The 22619-nt window shown below is 29.6% G+C and overlaps 1 protein-coding gene and 1 long non-coding RNA gene across 2 annotated transcripts; one reads left to right on the forward strand and one right to left on the reverse strand.

Moving 5' to 3' along the window:
- The first annotated feature begins 13676 nt into the window (after positions 1 to 13676).
- On the forward strand, positions 13677 to 14249 carry LOC135962849 (uncharacterized). Its single transcript, XM_065514752.1, has 3 exons — positions 13677 to 13898; positions 13983 to 13995; positions 14095 to 14249. Exons 1-3 carry the CDS (start codon positions 13677 to 13679, stop codon positions 14247 to 14249), a joined length of 390 nt encoding a protein of 129 aa, XP_065370824.1.
- A 1618-nt stretch (positions 14250 to 15867) lies between these two features.
- LOC135962796 (uncharacterized) lies at positions 15868 to 16710 on the reverse strand. The gene is made up of 2 exons (XR_010576692.1): positions 16576 to 16710; positions 15868 to 16048 (listed from the first exon to the last, which is right to left on the reverse strand). It is a non-coding gene; the product is annotated as an uncharacterized LOC135962796 (long non-coding RNA).
- Positions 16711 to 22619: the final 5909 nt, after the last annotated feature.

Raw genomic sequence — 22619 nt, forward strand, 5'->3', positions numbered from 1 at the left:
ACATATCTGTGGGCATTATTAAATAAAAGCTTTCAGTTGATTTGATCGTAAGTTGGTAACGCTGTATTCGAATTCGAATATTCAGTTAAAGAACATTGTAGAAAGTACACCACAGATGGCGTATGTATTAGTAAGATCTAGAATATTCGAATTTTGACAGTTGAAGAACAATCTAGAGTGCAGATGGCAGTGTTATAAATAGTGGCAGAGGTTGCAGTCGTTAGTCAGTTTATCAGAGACGCTTTTCGAATAAACATCAACTGAGTGCCTTAAAGTGTGTTGTGTTTTTCAAGTAAATTCGTGTACATTATAAATTGTGTCTGTATTTCTGCGAATTTACAAACGTGTATAAAAAACATTGAGTGACTATTTAATTCTGTTGTTGTTGTACATTTGAATAAATAAAGAGTTGTTACCATTTTCTAACTACTAAACGGCTTTTATTTGCAATCAAAAGTATCCGGTTTATTTAAAGGAAATAAACTAACGTTTTGAAAATGTTAAAACGTAACAATATTAATGATTGGAGTACTTTGAATAAAGATTGGTTTAAGATTTTTTGTAATGAAAAATTATAAAAAAACATTACATTTTTATCAAAAAAAAAATGGTTTAATTTGTCAGACGGATAACATAAAAGCAGTATAAGAAGTAATTGTTTTAGCCACCAACATTTTTTAGTATTTAATCTTTTATATTAAAGTAACAATTCGAAAAATATTTTTTTCCAAAAAATTAAAAAAACAACTTTGGGATAAAAAATTTTGTTTACCTAAAAAAATATAATATTTGTATTTTGAAGTATAATTTGGTGAAGAGTATATAAGATTCGTCATAGCCGAATATAGTTCTCTTACTTGTTTATACCCAATCTATCGGAAAATGTGCGGGGACTGATAAAAATAAATACTTTTGCAATTTTGGGTACTAATTTAGATTTCCAAAGTGGCTATTCCCAAAGGCAAGAAAAAAAAAACAAGTAAGAAAATTAAAATTTTGTGGCATAACTTCTGTATATATGAAACCTATTTATAATAAACAAAATAAATAAATAGTTACTTTAATATAGAAAGCCCCTTCGTGTTTTTTATAAGCCCAGATTTTTGATTATTTCGATAAATAGTCCAATCATGTATCATATTTACAAAAAAATTCGGCTTAAAAAAACACGAGTTAGGTCTTTTCTGTATGAAGGTAACCAAATGCTAATTAATATTAAAAATTTTGGATTTTGTGTTTATTTTAACTAATTTTTATTAAAAAATAGTTAAAAATCAAATTTTATTTCAATTTATCATTCACTTGTAACTTGTAAAAATTTTTCTGAGGGTCTCCGTCAACCCTAAGCTTTTTTCTACAATTCTACAAGTTTACAAGTGCAAATTTAGTTTAGTGAAACAAAACCATTTGTAGACGTATGACTTGTGACTTGTAAAATTCACATGTAGCTACAAACTTGTAATTGTATTTTGATGAAATGCAATTATTCACAATTTTACAGGCAAAAACACTTGTAATTGTGAACTTGTAGGTTAGTGAAATAGGCCCCAGATATCCAAACGCTATCAAAAGCTTTTTCCATGTCTATGAGACAGGCTCCAGTACAGAGTTTTCTATTCCAATTCCAATTGATGTTAGATAGAAGTAAATTGATCGCATTTATTGTTGAATGTTTATATTTGAAGCCAAACTATTTTTCGTTTATTAAGTTCTTATATTTACAAAATGTATTAATATTATTATTAATACATATTTCAAAGATTTTAGGAAGTAAACTAATTGCTCGAAGATTTTTTGGATTACAACTTTAGCTTCTTTCCATTTTATTGGGAAATAATAATTATTTAGCATATTATTGAAAATATTACAATAATCAAGAATCATCTTATTAGGAATATTTTTCATTACAATATTTGGTATTTTGTCAACACCTGATGACAGTTTACCTCTTAAGTTATGAAAAATATATTGTATTTTATCTCTTGTAATGAAATAATTTTCTGTCTGAGATTCATCTAAGTTATCAGATCTCTTCTCTGTACTAAAATTTGTTAAAGTAGTATGGTTGTTTTCATATATGGTTTTCATTTCTAAAAACTGATTGAAAAAATTATTTACTTCAACTTGTAAGTTATTGTTTAAATTAATTGATTTGTGTGCATGAACAGATTCTAAAAATACACCAACAGTATCTAACATTTGTTCTTGGTCACGAATTATAAAATTATTTAAATTAGCTCTTTGACATTTTAAGGCGAAGACGGAGGTATGTTCCTTTAGGAGCTGTTTGGCTTAATTTTTATCGGGCGGCGCTAATCCTTCTACCCATATCCCTACATATTCCGCTAGTAGCTCGGTTCTTTGGTGGACTTATTGGCAGGTCCCAGGTTTTCCACATGTTTCTGATGGCAACTGCATCAAAATGCAGCTTGAAAACATTAAATGGTGTGCTGCCATCAAAACTAGGAGCCTTTATTCTACTAAATGCGAAGACGGAGGTATGTTCCTTTAGGAGCTGTTTGGCCTTATTTTTATCGGGCGGCTCTAATCCTTCAACCCATATCCCTACATATTCCGCTAGTAGCTCGGTTCTTTGGTGGACTTATTGGCAGGTCCCAGGTTTTCCACATGTTTCTGATGGCAACTGCATCAAACTGCAGCTTGAAAACATTAAATGGTGTGCTGCCATCAAAACTAGGAGCCTTTATTCTACTTAATGCTTCTGAAATAATTCGCATCTTGGCAGTGAAGGTTATTCATTTTCATTTCCAGATCGAGGAATTTATTATCAACATCTTGGAATTGTTTTTCTAGATCACTCTCTAAGTCTCACAGTTTTCATTAATAATGTTAATATTCTCACCACGATAACAATAGTGGAGGGTAGACAGTTTTTGCTTGCGCAGAGGAAAGAAGACGCCCCAAGCAGCATGATTGAAATTGACATTACTCTTGTAGGTATTGAAAACAGAAAATTGGAACAAGAAGAGGCAGATGACCAACGGCGATTACGAGAGTCTACTGAAATTAATACCTTTGTAACAGGTTAGAATTGAATATTGTAAAAGACGAACAATTTTATTATACATATTTATACAATTGTTCGAATAAAATGAATAATTCGAATAAGAGATTTTTACTTTTGATAATGTTAAAAAAAATTTCGAAAATAAAGTCCGTCATTATATTTTCATTAGAAATATTCTGATCAGATTCCATCCCGAACAGTCTACAAAAAAAATTGAGTTTTTTAACTCTTTAGTTTCCGTGTTGAAACAATTTGAGCAAGTTGGACATGATCCAGAATTCAAGTACAATATAAACGTATTAAGAACTTTTTTACGAAATTCATTAATTCGGGTTTTAAAATTCTAAGTCTTTAGTAAATGAATTATTCACTTTTCTAAATTATTTATAATAAATTGTATTATACCCACAAGCTCTATCAACGTTGCCGAATCTTTGCTTAATCTTAGGGAATTACTCAAATCTGTCCAAAGTTTTATATCATTGTCAGTGAACGTGGCTAATTTGAAGTTATGCAGTGCATGATTGACGCATTTATAAATACGCAAAAAGTTTATTACATACCATGTTAGACAAAGTTGTCCAACATTATATACAGTGTTGCCAGGAGCTGGCAAAAAAAAGAAGCTATATTGACTTCAAACAAGTAAGAGAGCTACTTATATTCGGCTGTGCCGAATTTTATATACCCTTCACAAAATTATACTTCAAAATAAAAATTTTAAATATTTTTTTCCAATGTTGATTTTTTTCATTTTTTGTAAAAAAATTTTTCCATTTTTTATTTAAAAAAAAAAATGTTTTTTAAATAATTTTTTTTTTGGTGAAGAAAAAATTTTGGTTAAAAAATATTTTTTCCGATTTTGACCCATTGTAGGTCCAACTTACTATGGTCTTATATAAAGGTCTTTGAAATATCTATCATTAGATATCCATATTGTCTATATTAATGACTTAGTAATACAGATATAGATCAAAAATCGAGGTTGTCCTGGTTTTTTCCTCATATCTCAGCCATTTGTGGACCGATTTGGTTAAAAAATATTTTTTCCGATTTTGACCCATTGTAGGTCCAACTTACTATGGTCTTATATAAAGGTCTTTGAAATATCTATCATTAGATATCCATATTGTCTATATTAATGACTTAGTAATACAGATATAGATCAAAAATCGAGGTTGTCCTGGTTTTTTCCTCATATCTCAGCCATTTGTGGACCGATTTTGCTGATTTTAAATAGGAAACTTCTCGAAAGCATGTCTGACAGAATTACTCAAGATTTGGCTCTCGAAGATATCTGGGATATTCAAAAATTGATTTCAACAGACAGACTGACATGGCTTAATAGACTCCGCTATCTACAAGGATCCATAATATATGTACTTTAGAATTACAAACGGAATGACAAACTTATATATACCCTTCTCACGAAGGTAAATTGTATAAAAAGGCCAGAAAAAGCTAAAATATTATAAACTAGTTGATCTCCCCAGCTTCGCCTGGTAGCATTTACTAATGTTCTTATTTATGTACAAATAAAATATATAAATTTGTACTGCATACTTTAGGGAGCTTTTTTATTACAGTTGACTGGACTCACAAAAAAAAGAATTTCCGAGTTTTACCCGGATTTTTTTTCTTTACAAATCATCTCCTGAAAATTTCGAATCGAATAAAAAAATATCAGCCAAATCGCTCCAGCCGTTCTCACGTGATGACATTACATACATGGACCATTTCATTAAAACCGACATTTTTTAGAAACCGATTTTCGGTTTCTTCGATAAATTGCAATTTAATATAAACCGGTTCCGGTTTTTTATAATAACCGGTTAACCGGTTTTTTGGAAAAATATTAAAATGCCTAGAAATAAGAAGAAAAAAAGTTTTATTTATTAGAATAATAGTGATTGAAACCATTTTGATTACTTCTTTTATCCTTCGTAAGGTCTTCGGTTCAAATTTGACCCATTTTGAAATTAAAATTGAATTTTTTCTAAAAGTGAGTGGTTGATATTTTTGATATTTTATGAATTTTATTTCATTTCAAATGTCAACAACTATGTTATGTTTTTCGAAAAACAAGTTGGCAAAAAAATATCTATAAACTTGTTTGGACTTAAGCAGCCCAATTATGAACAAAAAATTCCCCGTAAGTTTGTTCCCGGAAATTTTTTCCCATTGAATTTAAATAGGAAAAATGAGAAAAGGGAAAAAAATCCCGGGGAGTTTTTATTCATAATTGGGCTGAAGGTCTTTTGTTACGTACAATTAAGTTACATTTTTTCAGAGCTTTGTAACACTACAATATATCATTGATAGCTCTAATATATATCTGTCTTGCTGAACTACTGTTTTTCTTATCCTTCATAAGGTCTTCGGGTAAAATGTTACCCATTTTGAAATTAAAATTTAATTTTTTCTAAAAATGAGTGGTTGATATTTTTGATATTTTATGACTTTAATTTAATTTCAAATGTCAACAACTACGTTAGGTTTTTTAAACAAAAATCTATTTTCTATTTGTGTCAAATTTGACCCGAATATCGTTAACGTCAGTAAATTTGAAGACCTTACGAAGGTAAAATATCTCTTAGGAATAAGTAAAACATAGTTTAAATCATAGCTGTTAAATAATGATTAGATTATTTTTTTTCGAAAGGTGAAGTAATGATTAAATTACGATTATATTCAGATTTGCACGATTACTAATTGATTACGATTACAAATAATCAAAAAATAATCAGGATTACTTTCGATTACGCGAAAATAATCAAAAGTAATCAAAAAATAATTCGACTATTTTTAAAGATTACTTTTGATTATTTTAGATTATTTTCCAAAAATTTTGCATTTACATCATTTTATTTTCAAAAATTTGCATTTATAACGTGAAAAAATAAAAAAATAACAGGCCGCCCACATTCGGACTCGAACCGGGATTTCTAAAGCGATAGAGCAAGACACATACATTTGACCTATCGAAAGAATTCGTATTGTCAGAGTATATTGTGGAATTTTATGGAGATAATTTTTGTGGAAGATCCCTCTATCTCCTCCGTTAGCAAGTTGTTTTGATTTTATTCAGAATTTTATAGCAAAACTAGCTTATATTTTTAAAAAAATTTCAGCACTCCACAGGCTCACCATTCTTAACATTTCAACAGAGTTTGTCATTTATATATAGATGTTGAGCGAAACGTGTAATGTTAACCAATTAAATATTGTTAACATCACACGTTTGGCTCAAAATATTTCCTTATTAACCTCAAGTGAAGAAACAGTGTATAAAAAAGGGTATACAAATATATTTAGACAAAGTTCAAAATTTTGCATATTAAAATGAGTTATATGACCAAATTTTAATATATATTTGCGATTAATGAATTTTCCTGATATGAGCCATGTCACAAAATCAAGCGGTATGATTTCTGTCTACTTGAAACTAATTTCTGTGGAATTTTTTAATGTTTATATGCGTTAATGTATTTCTGGATTTTGGGACTTATATGGGAGCTATGACCTATTGTGATTCGATTGTCATAAAATATTTTTACGTGATGTCTATGTACAAGGTGGCGCAAAACTAATCCTCCTATCAGAAAATGCTATAAATTTTGCGATTGGCCCCTAATGGCCCCTAAGTTCTGTTTTGACATTTGTGTAGTAAACACATGCGAAACACACGTTAAAGGGGGGTTAGACGGCATGTATTGCTTGTGTTTTGTGCCATGTATTAGGACATTTTTCCATATGTAAACATATACATACCTTGTGATCCATATGAAACTTTGTGTATGTAAAATACATATGTATTACTCGTGACATTTTTGGCAATTAGAACATGTTCTATTTTCGTGTGTATAACAGTGTTGTATTTTGAAATACAACACTGTCTGAAAGCAAAATAAAAAAAAAAACAAAACAAAAAAGAGTAAAGAAAAATCATAACAAAATAAATTTCATTGCATTAAATATATTTGTGATTTAAAATTGTTTTAAATAAATATATTGTTAAAAACAACAAACATATAAACTAATAGAGGTTATGTCACATGCAATTACATATGTACGTTTGAACGTGGAGATTATGAATCGTATGTATAAAGTGAATTTTGACATACACATGGAATTCCATATGTGTCAAATACATGTCCCAATACACAAGCAATACATGCCGTCTGACCCCCCTATTAATAAACAATGTTACGCTATACTCCTCCAGAACGCGGAATATTGCTGACCAATTGAAGGAAGATGATTTTTCATCAAAAATAATCATGAGTGATGAGGCCCATTTCCATCTTAACGGGTACATAAATAAGCAAAATTTTCTCTTCTGGGGCACTGAAAATCCGCGTGTAACCCAAAGTCACTGTATGGTGTCAAGAATATAGCTCTTAAAGACAATATACGTCAAGAATGTGAGGACCTATCGCCGGAAGTTTTGGCCAAATTGATGGAAAATGCCATAAAAAGGGCTCAAATGACAATCAACTGTAGCGGCGGCCATTTACATGACATCATATTCTCGACTTGATGTAAAAAAAATTAAAAGACCAAATAAAAATAATCCACAAGAAGAATCAAAGTTTTTAATTTTTTTTTTAATTACAGCCAAAAAACATCGGAAGTGATTTCAAAGTATTTGAGGGCTAATTTTGTAGAATCTCATTTAAATAACTCAATTATCAAGAGTGGACCATATATGTGTATTTCGAAAGTGATTTTTATATGGAGGCTATGACCAATTATGGGCCGATCATCATAAAATTTAGTATAGCGATTTTTATATATGTATATTGAAATTTTTTGTTTCGAATTTCAACTTGATAACCATATTTTTAAGAAATTTATGCATGTTTAGGTGATTTTCTGAAATGAACTTTATATAGCGGCTATGGCCATATTAATACATTTTATACAAAAATCTATCAGTTTTTATTATCTTTTGGCTGATGCTGACCCAACGGTTCCAGGTCCTCCACAATGTTACAATTTTGTAAATAACTTCCTGAAGTCCTTATTTTCAATATTTCATAAAAAATATAAAACTTTTTTAACGATTTAAAGCCTTGGTCAACTTTTGTTTTATTTTTTTAGAATGCAAATTTTTGAAAATAAAATGATGTAAATGCAAAATTTTTGGAAAGTAATCTAAAATAATCAAAAGTAATCTTTGAAAATAGTCGGATTATTTTTTGATTACTTTTGATTATTTTTGATTATTTTCTCGTAATCGAAAGTAATCTTGATTATTTTTTGATTATTTGTAATCGTAATCAAGTAGTAATCTGAAATTGTTCTAAAGAGAATTATATAATCAATTAAATTATTTTTGAAAAATAATCTAATTGATTACTAATCGTAATCCAAAATTAACAGCTATGGTTTAAATGCTTTGGAGTATCTCATTTTTTATTTGTTTTTATAAAACTAGACATTGAAAATTATATTTTACTTGGTATTTGTAGGACATATAGAAAACAAAGCATTGAGTATGTTTTCAGGCTTTCCAGATCACTTGTGAGATTTTCTAAATATAAAAAGTCTTTTAAAATAGTTGGTGTATTTGTTTTATTTTTTTTTTCGATTTTAAATATTTTTTAAAGTTTTTAATACACTAAAACTCATTAAAACACACTTTTTGAAAAAACCGGCTATTCGAGGAGAAAAACCCGATTTCTTCGATATTCGAAATATTAGCTTTTCAAAAAAACCGAAACCGACCATTGCAAAAAAACCGGTTATAACCGGTTATTAATAACCGGGCCGATCACCCTAATACATATATGGATTAAGAATTTAGGTTTATATTTATTTTTTTTAATTTTGGTTACTTTTTTCAACATACTATCGTTTGAGATCTATGCACTTCTAAAAAATAAGGTTTGTCGAGGTCATCAAAGGTTGGTACGCCAAACCCGACCATATAATACACCAGCCTGAATGGACAAAAACATACATACATATTTTGTTAATTTCAATAATTTATGTTCGTGTATAGGGTTTTTAATTTCCCGATCTTTTTTGTTTCTACATTCCCGAGTACCCGGCTATTCCCGAAATATATAACAATACTGTAAATTAGCAATATTTCATATAAAAACTTAGTGTTACAATCATTATATATAGAGCTTCGTATTAAATAATTAAAAATGGCAGCCTTTCATTCCATAAATCCATTCACAATATATAAGTCATTAGCTTCATTCAATAGCTTAGTTTAATTATTTAATTAATTTAATTTTGAAGTTAACTGATAACAGAATTTATTCAAATTTTGAATGATAAAATTTTTGTTGATTCAAATCTACCACAAATTGAGTTGAAATGTTTTTTCTTCATTCATTTTATTTACAAAATGAATTGAACACCTTTTTCATAAGCCTTTAGTAAAAGAAATGAATTCAATATTATGGCCGAGATATAATTCCCGGATATCGGGTATTGAAAAATTTACAAAAATCCCGGGAAATTTGTCCCGAGAATTCCCGTCAAATTTAAAAAACCGGTTTAACCGAAAAGTGTGTTTTTGAAAAAACCGGTCTTGATTATTGTCTTTTAAAAAAACCGGTTTCGGTTTTTGTTTTCCAAAAAACGGTTAACCGGTTTATATTAAAGTTTTGTTTAATATGAAAAAGGTGTCCTTAAATTTATTTTCATTTGTGGACGCTAATAGGAAATGTGTTAAGAATTGTGTACTAAATCTTGGGAAATTTATCACTTTTGAGTTCTTAAGGCTCTATCTTTATATCTTTTACGAAATATTTTCAAATGCTAAATTTTCCTATAAAATAAATAATTTTTTTTTAAAATAGTACGGAACTTTTGAAAATATATTTCATTAAAACCGGCTAACCGTCATACAAAAACCGGTTTGTCATAAAACCAAAAAGTTAAAAAAACCGAAACCGGTGGAGTTTAGAAAGAAGAAAAAACCGGTTGACCGATTTCGGGATTCGGTTTTGGATACTCTAATCGATATACTTTAAGGTGGATGTTAGACTAATATTTTTGGGCGTTACAAACATCAGCACAAACGCATTATACCCTCCCCACTTTGGTGGTGTATATTAAATAAGACTGTAATTTCTAATCGGAACAATAACAAAATCTTATGGATATAGAGGAGTCACACTTTGCAGCTTTTTAAATGTAGATGTTACAGATTTTTAGTTTATTATATAAGAAAACTTTAAAAAAAATTTAAAATCACTCGATTCAACGGGGCGCCATTTTAACCAATAGGTTTAAAATGTGCCCCGCTTATTACGTATGTACTTAGACTTGCATAATACATAATATAATCAAATTGAAGAAACATTTTTACTTATCTCACTGGTCCTTAAGGTTGGTATTTTCATTCACTTTTATTTATTAATATAAAATTTCTCTTTTTTAAACGAATTTTTAATTTTTTTTTTATTAATTATTAATAATTTGATACTTTTATCTTACTATAAAATCATACTATTTTTACAATTTTTTCAACTTAATAACAGTAGTTAGTATGTATATTATAAAACTATAAATCTATGTATATCTATGTAGAAATATTAAGATTTAAGCCTACTGTGTTTTTATAACATTCGCATATTTATAACCCTATGTCTCCACGTAGCAATTTTTATTGCAATAATGTCGGCAGAACAACAGCAGAGCGATTGCTGATTGCTTTAGGTAGTGAAAATGTTCGGCACAAACACAGCATTTTCTACACGAGAAGTTCTATGAAAAACTGAGGTGTATTTTGCTTATATTTTGTGTTGAATGATTTTTTTCACTAATTTCTACGCAGCTGAAGAAAACAAACAGGCCTTTTTGGCATACTTTTTCTTACAGAGTTGCAAAAAAGTACTATTTATGTAAACATAAGCAAAAATGTAAACACCCAGCTAGCATTTACATGATTCATTAGCGATCGCGATTATTTTGCGACCATTTTTTTTAATCGTCCACACGATTGTCCTCATTTTGTGAATCTTTTTCAATCTTCCAGACGATTGTTTCATTTTGTGACTCGTTTTTTAATCGTGCAGACGATTTTTAAAAAATATATATATTTTAATGTACCAAAAGATGCTGTTGCGAGTAATTTTGGCGATTGTTGAAGGAATGAATCGTCGCTTATGCATTTTAGCGAGCATCAAAGGATTGTTGTTAGTCAATGATCGTATTTTACTCTTCCAAATGATGCATCTATTATTGTTAAACCGGTTTATTTATATTACGCTACAATCGCCGATTACGGACTCTGGAGATCGTTGGGCGAATTTTACCGTTATACGTATAAACGATTAGCAAAAACAAATTATTTTGTCTTCTTTTCAACTCAGTTTATAATCAGTGTCGAGACAAGTAAGAATAAAAATGTGGTTTTTGAAGTTAATTAAATTAAAAAATTAATTTCTAATAAAGTTTCTTATAAATACTAAGTGTATTAACTAAAAAGTGTTTTATTAGAAATCAAAAATTAAATTTATAATATAAAAAATTTATAATGCTATCAAATAAAGCCATAAGATTGAAAAGCAAACGTGAAGCAAAAAAAATGATGGAGTCTGCTTATAATGAAGTGGGATCATCCAAAAAACAAGTTAAAGGCAGGGAAACATCTGATTGCGATGATGTCCCAATGAAAGTCAGTTCTTTCGAAAAATTGGTTGAATCGGATTTCACTGAAACATCATCCGTTTGCGATAATTTTTCAGTTGAATATATAGAAGAAATGAATTGGCCGAGTAATGAAAGTGTGAAAGAGAAAATTAGACTTTGGACAGTAAAACACGGGTTAACTACAACTGTGGTCAACGAGTTATTGGAAATTCTTAGAGAAAGTGATATTAAAGTTCCAAAAGATGTAAGGACGTTAAAAGGTACACCAAAAGAGGTATTAGCCAAACCAATGGGAGACGAAAAATATGTACACTACGGCCTTAGAGATGCATTAACAGATTTTTTTCTTAAAATTAATTATCAGGAAGATGTTATTAACCTTGATTTTAATATTGATGGTTTGCCATTGAGCAAAAGTTCTAATCTTCAAGTGTGGCCAATTTTGGGTAGTGTATCAAATTATAGTGAGGTCTTCCTAATTGGAGTTATGAGGGACGGTCTAAGCCAAAAAGTCCTAATGATTTTTTAGAAGAATTTGTTTTTGAATTAAGTGATCTTATTAAAAATGGGTTTGAATTTAAAACAAAATCATATTCAGTCCAGGTTAGATGCTTTGTAATGGACACACCAGCGAGGGCATATGTACTGGGCATAAAAGGACATAGTGGGTACTTTTCATGTACTCGATGTGAACAGAAAGGACAAAGTGTAAAAAATCGTTTAGTTTTTCCTTTTGATAGTAACTGTAGCTTACGAACAGATGTAAGTTTTAGAAATCGTACTCAGACGGAGCATCATAATATCATGACTCCAATTGCTATAGAAAATATCCAAATTGATATTGTGCACCAATTTACATTGGTTTATATGCACGTAGTGTGCGTAGGAGTAATGAAAACTTTATTAAAAGCTTGGGTTAAAGTAAAAGGTCAAAAATATTCCCTGACTTCCTGGAATATAAACAAAATATCTGAAAATTTAAATATTTTACGTGGTTCTATTCCCTTCGAATTTTGCAGAAAACCTCTTTGAATGAGCTTGACAGGTGGAAGGCTACAGAACTTCGTCAATTTCTTCTGTACACTGGCCCAATTTTATTAAAAAATATTTTAAGTGTTGAAAGATACCATCATTTCATTAATTTGTCAGTGGCCATGCGAATTTTACTAGATGACAATGATTGTAGGGTAAACAATTTATATGCGCGAAATCTTTTAGCAAATTTCGTGAAAGATGTACCAGTTTTATATGATATAACCTTTTTAACGTGCAACTTCCATAACTTATTGCATTTACATGAAGACGCTAAGGAGTTTGGATCCCTAGAATCCATATCTGCATTTAAATTTGAAAACCACTTACAAAAACTGAAAAAAAAAGTTAAAAAGTTAAATAATGTAGCTGCGCAATTATACAAAAGGCAAGTGGAACAAAGCAATGTCATAAATAAATAATCAATAATAAATAAATAATTCAATAAATAATCTACCCCAATTTGAAGGAATCACTGTAACTAATTTAAAACCACTTTTTGAAAATCCGGTGTCATCTCAACATTTATTTATTTTTTTTACTGACCAAATTAAGGAAAGAAACAAAATATGCTTTCATTTAAATAAAATAAAAAAGAAAATTGTTTGCTTGGACGACAAAGTAAACAAACAAATCGCATTACTTCCTGAAATACACCATGGAGAACTGCTCTATGATTTGTGGTAAGATTTTAACATATTTGATTTAATATTTAAAACTAATTTCAAGTTCATTTTAGATTCCAATGACGTCGCTCAAGAAATGGAAAGTAATCCATTAACAACAGTTAACGGTAAATAAAGCATTAACATATGTATATATGTATTTTAAACTAATATCGAGTCTTATTTAGATCCTAATATTATTTATATAACAAATATGCAACAAATACAAAACAAACCGCCAGATAATCAGACAGGTATAAGAACATTATAAATGTCATAATTTCATTCATTTTACTTTATATTACATTAATTCTTTCAGATAGTAAAAAAATATGTTGACGGAGATTTTAGGAGAAGTGCGCACACTAAAACAGCAAATCGGTAGACTAACAGAGGAAGTGATAACTGTAAGAAATGAAGTGCGTCAGTTAAAATTAATTTATTCTGAGGAAATTAAAACCAATTTAGTGCCACCTTTACCCCTAAAAACTGTAAAACAGTTAGAAGAATTACATAAACAAATAGAAGAGAACGTGGATATTGTAGCTCAATTGGTATGTATATAATTATCCGTCTATATACATATTTTTTTATATAAACATACATATATACATATATTCATATCAAAATTTTTACAGAAATACGTTATTGGTAAAGTGGGTGGCGACAGCTCCAACTCGTTTGTCAGGAATGCAATTAAAAAAATTTATAACATGATTTTACTGAATTCTAATTATTTTCTTTTTAAAGGTGTCTGCCATTCAAAATTTCCGAAAGCTGATGATGCAGGAATAAATAAGGTATTACAACAACATTTTGTTCATGCTGGTGACCGTCTCAGAAAGAGTGACCGAACCAAAAAGATTGATGAAGCCAAGAAAATTGACGATTTGGCTGAAAAATAACTTTATTTTTTAATAATTTTTCTACTGCATAATTATTTCCATTATTCATATGTATGTATTTATTTTCACAATTGAATTCAAATTTATATTTTATTTTTTTTTTTATTTAAAGTTGACAAAAAATGCCAATGCAATAAACAATATAAAACAAATAACAATACTTTTTATTTTTAGCATATTTTTAGGCATTTTAGGATCAATTAAAATCTTCTTTACAATCGTTCCAAGACTCTTCTATAATTCTTTTTATCGCATCGTAGAAGATTCATTAAGACGATTGTGTAAAGATTCTGTTTATCGCATCGTAGAAGATTCATTAAGACGATTGTGTCAAGACTCTTTTTAAGACATCGTAGACGATTCATTAAGACGATTGTGTCAAGACTCTTTTTAACACATCGTAGACGATTCATAGAGAAGAGTCGCGGCTGTGACACAGTTACTCCCGTTGCGTTGAACTTTCGTAATTGGAATACGATATCGTGGAAGATTAATTTAATCGCCAGCTCCAATCGCGGAAGATCATTTTTTGAAAGAAAATGCTAGCTGGGCAAAAGCATTGCAAAAATATTGCTATATTTGTGGAATCATTAGCTGGTCATTTTAAAATATATTTTAATTTTAAAAACTGGAATATTCCTATTCATTGATGTATCGATCATTTTCTAAGTACTTTCAGTCGGAAGGTATAGGGCAGCAAACTTTCTAAAAGTAGAAAAATAAGTAAAAACTTTTTTTGTTCTAAAAAATAAAATATTCGTTGAGCAACAACATGGAAATAATTTCTGAATAGAGGACAAAAATTCACTGATGTATCGATCATTTTCCTAAGTACTTTCAGTCAGAAGTTATCAATTTCTAAACTTTGAAAAAATCGAATGTGACTATGTGTGTGCGCACATGTACTAGCATAGCGGCAAACCGTACATAAAAAATGTAAACAAAAAATTAACAAAATATAGCATTATTCATTTAATCACAAACATGTCATTCTAGGAGCTATTTTAATTTTAAAAACTGGAATTAATTACTGGATGATCCTAGTATCAGATTTCGTGGTTATCACTTGCGCCATTTCAGTAGACCACGTGTTATTCGAATTTCAATTTAATCATCTACATTGGTGCTTCGTAGCAGACTTTTGCACCTAAAAACGAAAATATTCGTTGAGCACCAATATGGAAAAATGTTCTGAATAGAGGACCAAAATATATATTAAATGATGTATCGATCATTATCCTAAATAATTTCATTCAGCAAACTTTTGAAAAGTAAAAAAATAAGTAAATTTGTTTTTATTTTTTCTAAAAATTAAAATATTCGTTGAGCATCAATATGGAAATGAGTTCCGAATAGGGGACAAAAATACATATTTATTGATGTATTGAACATTTTTCTAAGTACTTTCAGTCAGATGTGATTCACCCAGCGAAAAAATTAACACATCTGTGTACGATTTGACACCATTCGGTGTTAATAGTGAATCAACCCCGTATGTGTACAAATTGTACACGAACGATGTCAATTTGACAACGAATAAATGTCACCATTCTGTTGCACCATACGTTGTCTATTTTATACCGTTCGTTTACGATTTGGTAATTAAAATAAATAATAATTTCATTATTTTTTACATTTATTTTTTAAATACAATACGAATGAATACTTAAATATAAAATACATATAGAAGATTCCATGTGTAAATGTGGCAAAACATTGGTGTCAATTGTCGGAGTTCCTGTATGTGAATTTTCAAATAGCATCTCTAATGATGGAACTACTTCCCTTACGTGCTCTTTCTAAAAAATAAAACAAATACTTATTATATTCTACATAGCTGTTATATGTATATTATTACTACGTTTATACGCATGGCTTATTCGCAAATAAAAATATTGCAATTAGAAAAAAATGCCGCATAAACAGTGAATTATTTTTTTATTTGCGAATAGCTAACTCACGAAAACAATTCCTGATTAACGACACTATTTGCAAATAAGATATTAAGCATTGCCATATGTTTTAACGCTTTTAGTTTATTAAGACGTTTTTTAAATATTTCATAGCGTTTTTGAATTAATTGGATTGCAAGACGGACAAGAATTTTTGATTCTATAATTTTTACATTTAAAAAAATAAAAAATGTATCATCAATAAAAGAGCTACCAAATAATTAAATTTTACCATCCGGCATCACAAAAAACAAGAATTTTCCGTAACCAATGTGACATATAAACAGTGAGTTAGTTAATTGCAAATAATTTTTATTTGCGAATAGGCTACGTATAAACGTAGTATATGTATATGTACATATAGCTTTACCTACCTTTTAAATGTACAAAAACTGAAGGCATATTTAATGTTTCCACGAATTTTTGGAGCTGTATGTCGTCACTGGATTTGGTGATCTTCTCACTGCATAGATCTTCATCTGCACCAACACAAATTCTCTATTAAACACAATTACGCTTTCTTTTATATTTAGATTTATTTACTTCACTTTTATCATTATATTTTTTAATGTAAATAAAATAAAAACTCACTTATTAAAACAAAACAGAGCAACTCACCTCACAAAGTATACAGAGGCGACACGACAAAAAATATATATATATGTCTCTTTCGCTCGAAACAATTTCAACTGGTTTGGTTTTGTGCTTTTTATATAATTGTTTGTTTTAACGCACTGTCTGTATTAAACCGCAAATTTGTTTTCTCTTTCTATCGAAACAATTTCAAAAAAAGCTGATTTTAGTGTTTTTGAACTGTCAAATTTGACGCCTCTGTATACTTTGTGCTCACGTTGAAATGCGTCGGCGAATAACTTAACAACATTGCGAAGTCGATTCGTACCCGTTTGCACAAAGTATACAGAGGCGTCAAATTTGACAGTTCAAAAACACTAAAATCTGTTTTTTTTTGAAATTGTTTCGATAGAAAGAGAAAACAAATTTGAGGTTTAATACAGACAGTGCGTTAAAACAAACAACTACATAAATAAGCACAAAACCAAACCAGTTGAAATTGTTTCGAGCGAAAGAGACAAATATATTTTTTTGCCGTGTCGCCTCTGTATACTTTGTACCGTTTGTTTACAAATTGTAAACGTACGGTGTCATAAAAAAGTGACACCGTATGGTGTCAAAATGACACCAACCGTTGTCGATTTTGCAACATCGTTTTTCCCTCAGTGTAGGTCAGCATACTTTTGAAAAGTAGAAAAATTAGTAAAAAGTTTTTTTATTCTAAAAAATAAAATATTCGCTGAGCACGAACATGGAAATAATTTCTGAATAGAGGACAAAAATTCCTATTCATTGATATAAAGATAATTTTCCTAAGTTTTGAAAAATAAAAAATAAGTAAATTTTCTTCTTTTTCTTAAAATTAAAATATTGGTTGAGCACCAATACATATATTATTCATAAATAGAGGACCAAAATACCTATTAATTGATGTATCCATCATTTTCCTAAGTCCTATCAATCAGAAGTTATCACTTTCTAAATTTTTAAAAATCTAATATTTTTACTTTTCAATAGTTTGCAGTCATATTACTTCTGAATGAATGTACTTAGGATAATGATTGATACATCATTTAATAGATATTTTGGTCCCCTATTCAGAACGTTTTCCCATATTGGTACTCAACGAATATATTCGTTTTTAGGAGCCAAAGTCGGCTACGAAGCAACAATTGAATTCAAATGTGAATAACATGTGGTTGTTTGAAATGGCGCATGTGACAACCACGAAATCTGATTTAAGGGTCATTCAGTAATTAATTCCAGTTTTTAAAATTTAAATATCGCTTAAAATGACTAGATAATGATTCGACAAATAAAGCAATATTTTTGTCATGCTTTTGTTTACTTTTTAATTTTTTTTTTAACTTTTTTTATTTATTTATTGAATCTGCCTATATCATTAGGCCTAACAATAAGTGATTAAATCTTATAACTAAAATTAAAACTAATTGATCTCTAAAGAGAGCATTGCTTGATGCATGGACCTCATCTTAGCGGGGTGGTAGATCTCCTCTACAATGCCTTGATCTGGTTTGGCTCTGTGCGAGAAGCCGAGCAAGCGGATTGGGGTGGGATTGCAGTTTCAGTATATATTTATCGCGGACTTTCTTAAACTCATCCTTTACTATCCTTTTAATGACACGTGCCCATGTATATAAACAAAATACTACCTTTTTATGCAACTCTGAAAAATGTTTCCTAAAATTGAAAAAAGTTTGTTAAAAAGTTTGTTTTCTTCATCTCGGTCTAATTTTTTGTTTTTTATTTTTGGTACTTAAATAAATTAAATATGTATGAATTAATCGCACCGAATCAGAGAAAGAAAAAATTTTACATTAATGACAACTGAACTGATAGCTTAGCAATAATTGCTCAGGCAATCAGTAGAGCAATCATTGCGCAATGGATTGCTACATATGAAAATTTGCTGTCTACACTCGCAAATTTCATTGACACAATCAAATTTGACAATTGCAACAATAAATATTGCTACGTGGAGGCCCAGGGTTAATAAGGTCTGTGCAACTAATCAGCTTATCGTTTTTTGCTCCTTTGTGTTTACATATTGTGCTTGTCAAAAACTTAGTTTATGTTGGCCGCAGCTGTCAAAGTCGGCCTTTTGTTTTTGTTGCTTATGGATTTGTTGTGGTATTCGCAATAAAAAATGTTAGTGAATTTGACAGCTTCAGCATCTAAAGAAGTGATCAGCTGTGCTATCGACACCACCTTATTGCGAATTCGCCTTGAAATGTACGTTGTTTTTGACAACCTCAGTATAGTTTTAACAAACAAAATGTCTGTTTTTAGTTTTGTTTTTATATTGTTGTAGAGTTGCACGGAACTTATTAATATACCTTGTTTATAACCTTATGTTAAGAATGTTAAAAATGTATATATGTTAATAGATAATAAATGAAAATATATTCATGAAAGTGGATTTTCTCTCTTTTATTTCAAGCGATATTTAGGTTGAAAAATGTTGTTTTTAATTTGTAAAAGTTTTTCTTTTAATATATCAGCTACATATATTTGTGATAAAATTATAAATAACACAGTTAAAAATCGTATACATGTATGTGGCTTCCGTTAAAAGTGTTACGCATGCAAAATACAATCATGTCTAAGGGAACTGCTACATGTTCAATATACACTGTCTCAAACAATTGTCCTTACCCCATACAGCTGAAAATATTGTTACGTTTTAACCTTTTCAAAACGTTGGTTTATTTCCTTTAAATAAACCGGATACTTTTGATTGAAAAAAAGCCGTTTAGTAGTTTGAAAATTGTAACAACTCTTTATTTATTTAAAATGTACATCAACAGAATTAAATGGTCACTCAATGTTTTTATACACGTTTATAAATTCGCAGAAATACAGACACACTTTATAATGTACACGAATTCACTTGAAAAATACAGCACACTTTAATGCACTCAGTTGATGTTTATTCGAAACGCCTGCAACCTCTGCCACTATTTATAACACTGCCATCTGCACTCTAGATTGTTCTTTAACTGTCAAAACTCGTATTCTTTAACTGAATATTCGAATTCGAATAATGGTCAACTGAAAGCTTTTATTCAATGTTAATAATGCCTACAAATATGTTACAGTTTGAGAGATACTGCTATTTGAAAGCATTATGCAACTTTTAATTTTTTTTTAGCCGTTAAAATCGTTATATTTGAATTCAAGTACAATTTCGTAACAATATATATTGAACGTGTAGCAGTGCCCTAAAGGACATATTTTTAGGTTTTCTTGTCAAAAAGTTATGAATAATTTTGTATTTTGCTTCTAGAATAACATAATTTTTCAGCTTCATATATAATTTCAAATCTGTTCAGAAACAGTAACTTCCCTTTTAATTTTACTTGTACGCAAGTGCATTATTTTTGATCCTCCTCACCTCAATCTCTTCTATAGCTGGAAAAGTTTTATTAAAATCAGACTATTCCTTTAGAACTTAAAAATTAAATTTGAGTCATTAGAAACCGACTAAGTACCAACAAAATTTGTATGTGGCTTAGAAATTTTTATATAAATAAGTGCCAGTATATATGAATATAATATCACTATTTACTAGAAGATATCCACTGTTCTGATATTTTGAACTACATATATGTATATGAGATTTCCATTGAGATTATTTATACTTAAACTGAACACATTTCAATAATATATATAGATTTTCCATTTTTTCTATATATATATATATATATATATATATATATATATATACTAAATACAAAAGCATGTTTATTATAAATAAGAAAACTTTAATTTAAATATAAATAAATAAAATAAATATATTTATAACTACAGGAGCATATCGAATGACGCCCTATTAAATTCACCTACCGGTAAAAACAGCAACAACGGCAGATATTCACCCAATATACAGGTAATTGAATTCGTGTTTACATCAATGGGGGATGTTCAGTGCTTTTTTGCTACTGTTTGTTATAGCAATAATTTTGCCATTGATGGTGAGCGGTATTTGAAATAACTTTGCAATGCTAGATGCAAATTAGGTAACATATATTATGCAGAATTATCGGCCACGAAAATTTATAACAAGGTGTTTGATTATATTGTGAAATTGTTTTAAAATGCCACAAAATAATCAAGAACAAATTTTTATTTCATCTGGAGTCCACTTTTTGTTTGGTTTTTCTCTTCTTATACTGCAGCCACACGATCAAGAATTTCGTGATAGTCTTTTACATATATTGTTTGTCAAAATTTATAAAAATTGAAAGCTGTGACGTAGGCTGCACGCAACTTGAAAACAATGTTAGTACAAATTGTGCAAAAAAATGTAATCAGCTGTTTTCTTGATTGAAAATTGAAACACCAACTTGAATGAGAAATTGAATGCAAGTTAGTTTCAATTCGTAAAAGTGTGAGTGTAAGATAATTTTTTATTTAGAGTTGTCGGCTCCATTACTTGAATTTTGATTGACGATTTTAAATTATTGTTTACAAATGTCAGTTGTTCGAGTATCATTGATGTAAACGCAATGCACGTAGCAAACAAAGCTATAGCGGTAATCGAATAACAAAATACACACAAAAACCGCAAAAGCAATGGTGTGAAAATTGCTATTCTGTGTATATAGTTGTTGGATTGCAAACAAAAGCTACAGTATTTTGTATTTGCACTTTCGCAAGACCATAAGCATCAAACACTGAACTGCGCTACAATTTCTGTTCGAATTGTAAGAAGTGCGGGCCCGATTATTGTGACACGTGATATAAACTGCACCGCTAAAAGTTTCCGTCCAACACCTGCATCAGTAGAGATTTTTGCAAGGTTGGCTGCCGTTACCGTCAAGCTACCGATACCCCTAAAATACCCGTGCTGCTCAATCACCGTTGCCGAAATAACTGCAATTACCATAATCGCTAAGCTACAGTTGCCGATATAATCGTAATTATCGTACTCGTTATTCTTTTACAATTTGAAATTATAAAAATACTTAATTAAATTTGTATTGTATAAATAAATTTTGAGTTAATAAATATTAGAGGATGAGCCAATGTGATGAAACTTTAAGCAGGCGAGACTCCAAATATTGGCTCATTCTGGTGCTATATTAACTAAATTAGTTTTGGGTCTTGGATTAATTTTCGCATTAACCTTTCAAAACCGTTAGTTTATTTCCTTTAAATATTCTGTATTACTTTTGTTGCAAACAAAATCGGCAAATACAGTTTAAAAATTAACAAGTAACAGCTATATTCGGCTGTGCCGAATCTTATATACCCTTCACCAAAGTATACTTTAATATAAATACTAAATACAAGACCTACAGTAATGATGGTTTGTGCATTGAAAAAAAAAAACTAACCAAATAAACAAAACACGACTTGCACAATTGTATGTTGAAAAAAAATAAAAAAAAAAAAGAGCTATATTCGTCTGTGCCGAATATATATACTTAAAAATATTTTTTTTTTAAATATTTTTATTTAAACAAAATCAAATTTTTTTTTAATGTTTTAAAATTTTTTAAAAAAATTTTTTTTCCAAATTGTTTTTTGGAAAACAATTGGAAAAAACGGCTCGGCGACCGAGCCGGAAGAATTTCTGAGATATTGATGTATGAATCGTGTATGTAAGTTATTTGGGGGATTTGGAAAGTTGATTTCAACACACAGACGAATCTACAATGTAGAATGTTGTTGTTGGGTGTTTGTGCTGTTTACGTATGATAGAGTTGCTCAAAGTAAATTAACAAAGTACCGACACTACTACAACAAATACAACATTTACAAAAACCACAAGCAATTTTGTTTTTGGTTTAAGGTCTGAGCTGTCAAAGTTGCCTGTTGT

This window comes from Calliphora vicina, chromosome X, assembly GCF_958450345.1.
Source record: "Calliphora vicina chromosome X, idCalVici1.1, whole genome shotgun sequence".
Classification (NCBI taxonomy): Eukaryota; Metazoa; Arthropoda; class Insecta; order Diptera; family Calliphoridae; genus Calliphora; species Calliphora vicina.